Genomic DNA, 1,058 nt, shown 5'->3' with positions numbered 1-1,058 from the left:
CGACCAATGTAAGCTTATCTTTCCCTTTATGATAATATGAGGGTATTTATAATGACATGGATAAAGATTTTGGATTCTCCTACATCCAAATTCCCATATATCCCCACACACTCACACGTGGGTAAGTGAGGCCCTAAAAAGTTTTTATGTATTATATACATAAAAATATTCTCCACCGAATCTATTGCTAAGAAACCCTTATATAAATCTCCACTCCGGACTCCAGACGCTCATATTCTTGTTCTTCAAAGCTCAATTGAAAACCAAACATAAAACCTTTTCTAGTTAGCTAGTTAAGAGCTAAAGATATGTCCGGTGTTTGGGTGTTCAAGCAGAATGGTGTGGTTCAACTAGTGGAGAGCCCTGGAAGTGATTTCTGCCAGGGTTCGGCCCGACGTAAGGTTCTGGTTCATGTGCCAACGAATGAAGTGGTGACTTCATACATTGTGCTGGAAAGAATCTTGTCATCATACGGATGGGAAAGGTACTACGATGATCCTGATTTGTTGCAGTTTCATAAAAGGGCGACTGTGCATCTCATTTCTCTGCCTAAAGACTTTAAGAAGCTCAAACCGATGCATATGTATGATATAGTTGTCAAGAACCGCAACATGTTTGAAGTAAGAGATATGTAGTGTCTTAGGTTATAAACTAGTCATCTATATCCAGTTATGGTTGGCTAGGTCGATTTTCCGTTTATATTTTATAACGAGAAAGTATCATATTGAAGTGAAAGTACCATTTATGTTTGCTGACAATGATCCAAGTTTACTGAAATTTGAGTTTTCGTTTTTAGGGTTTAAGACGTTAATTTCTTGAAGTGTAACTGCCGTTTGTTATTCATGTATGTATATGTATATCATGGTATTTTGTGTAATGAAAGATAAAATTTGGGTGTGATTATAAGTGGACTTCTGATCTCTCTCTCTCTCCCCCCCCCCCTCTCTTTGAGTATTAAGCTACGTTATTTTCATCCATACACAATATATTTATCAATTTGCTTCATGTTAGGATCGCTAAACAAATTCTGGCGTAACCTATGTTTAGCTATTATTATG

At 36.9% G+C, this 1,058-nt stretch overlaps 1 protein-coding gene across 1 annotated transcript; it reads left to right on the top strand.

Moving 5' to 3' along the window:
• Positions 1-308: 308 nt before the first annotated feature.
• On the top strand, positions 309-635 carry LOC143586191 (flowering-promoting factor 1-like protein 3). The gene has a single exon (XM_077067791.1). The coding sequence runs from the start codon at positions 309-311 to the stop codon at positions 633-635; it is 327 nt and encodes a 108-aa protein (XP_076923906.1).
• The last annotated feature ends 423 nt before the right edge of the window (positions 636-1,058 follow it).

The sequence above is a fragment of the Bidens hawaiensis genome, unplaced genomic scaffold, assembly GCF_021521415.1.
Source record: "Bidens hawaiensis isolate Kalapana, Puna unplaced genomic scaffold, B.hawaiensis_p1.1 tig00034456_1, whole genome shotgun sequence".
Taxonomy (NCBI): domain Eukaryota; kingdom Viridiplantae; phylum Streptophyta; class Magnoliopsida; order Asterales; family Asteraceae; genus Bidens; species Bidens hawaiensis.
The sequence above is the reverse complement of the archived record's forward strand: the minus strand, read 5'-3'. Positions and strand labels throughout refer to the sequence as shown.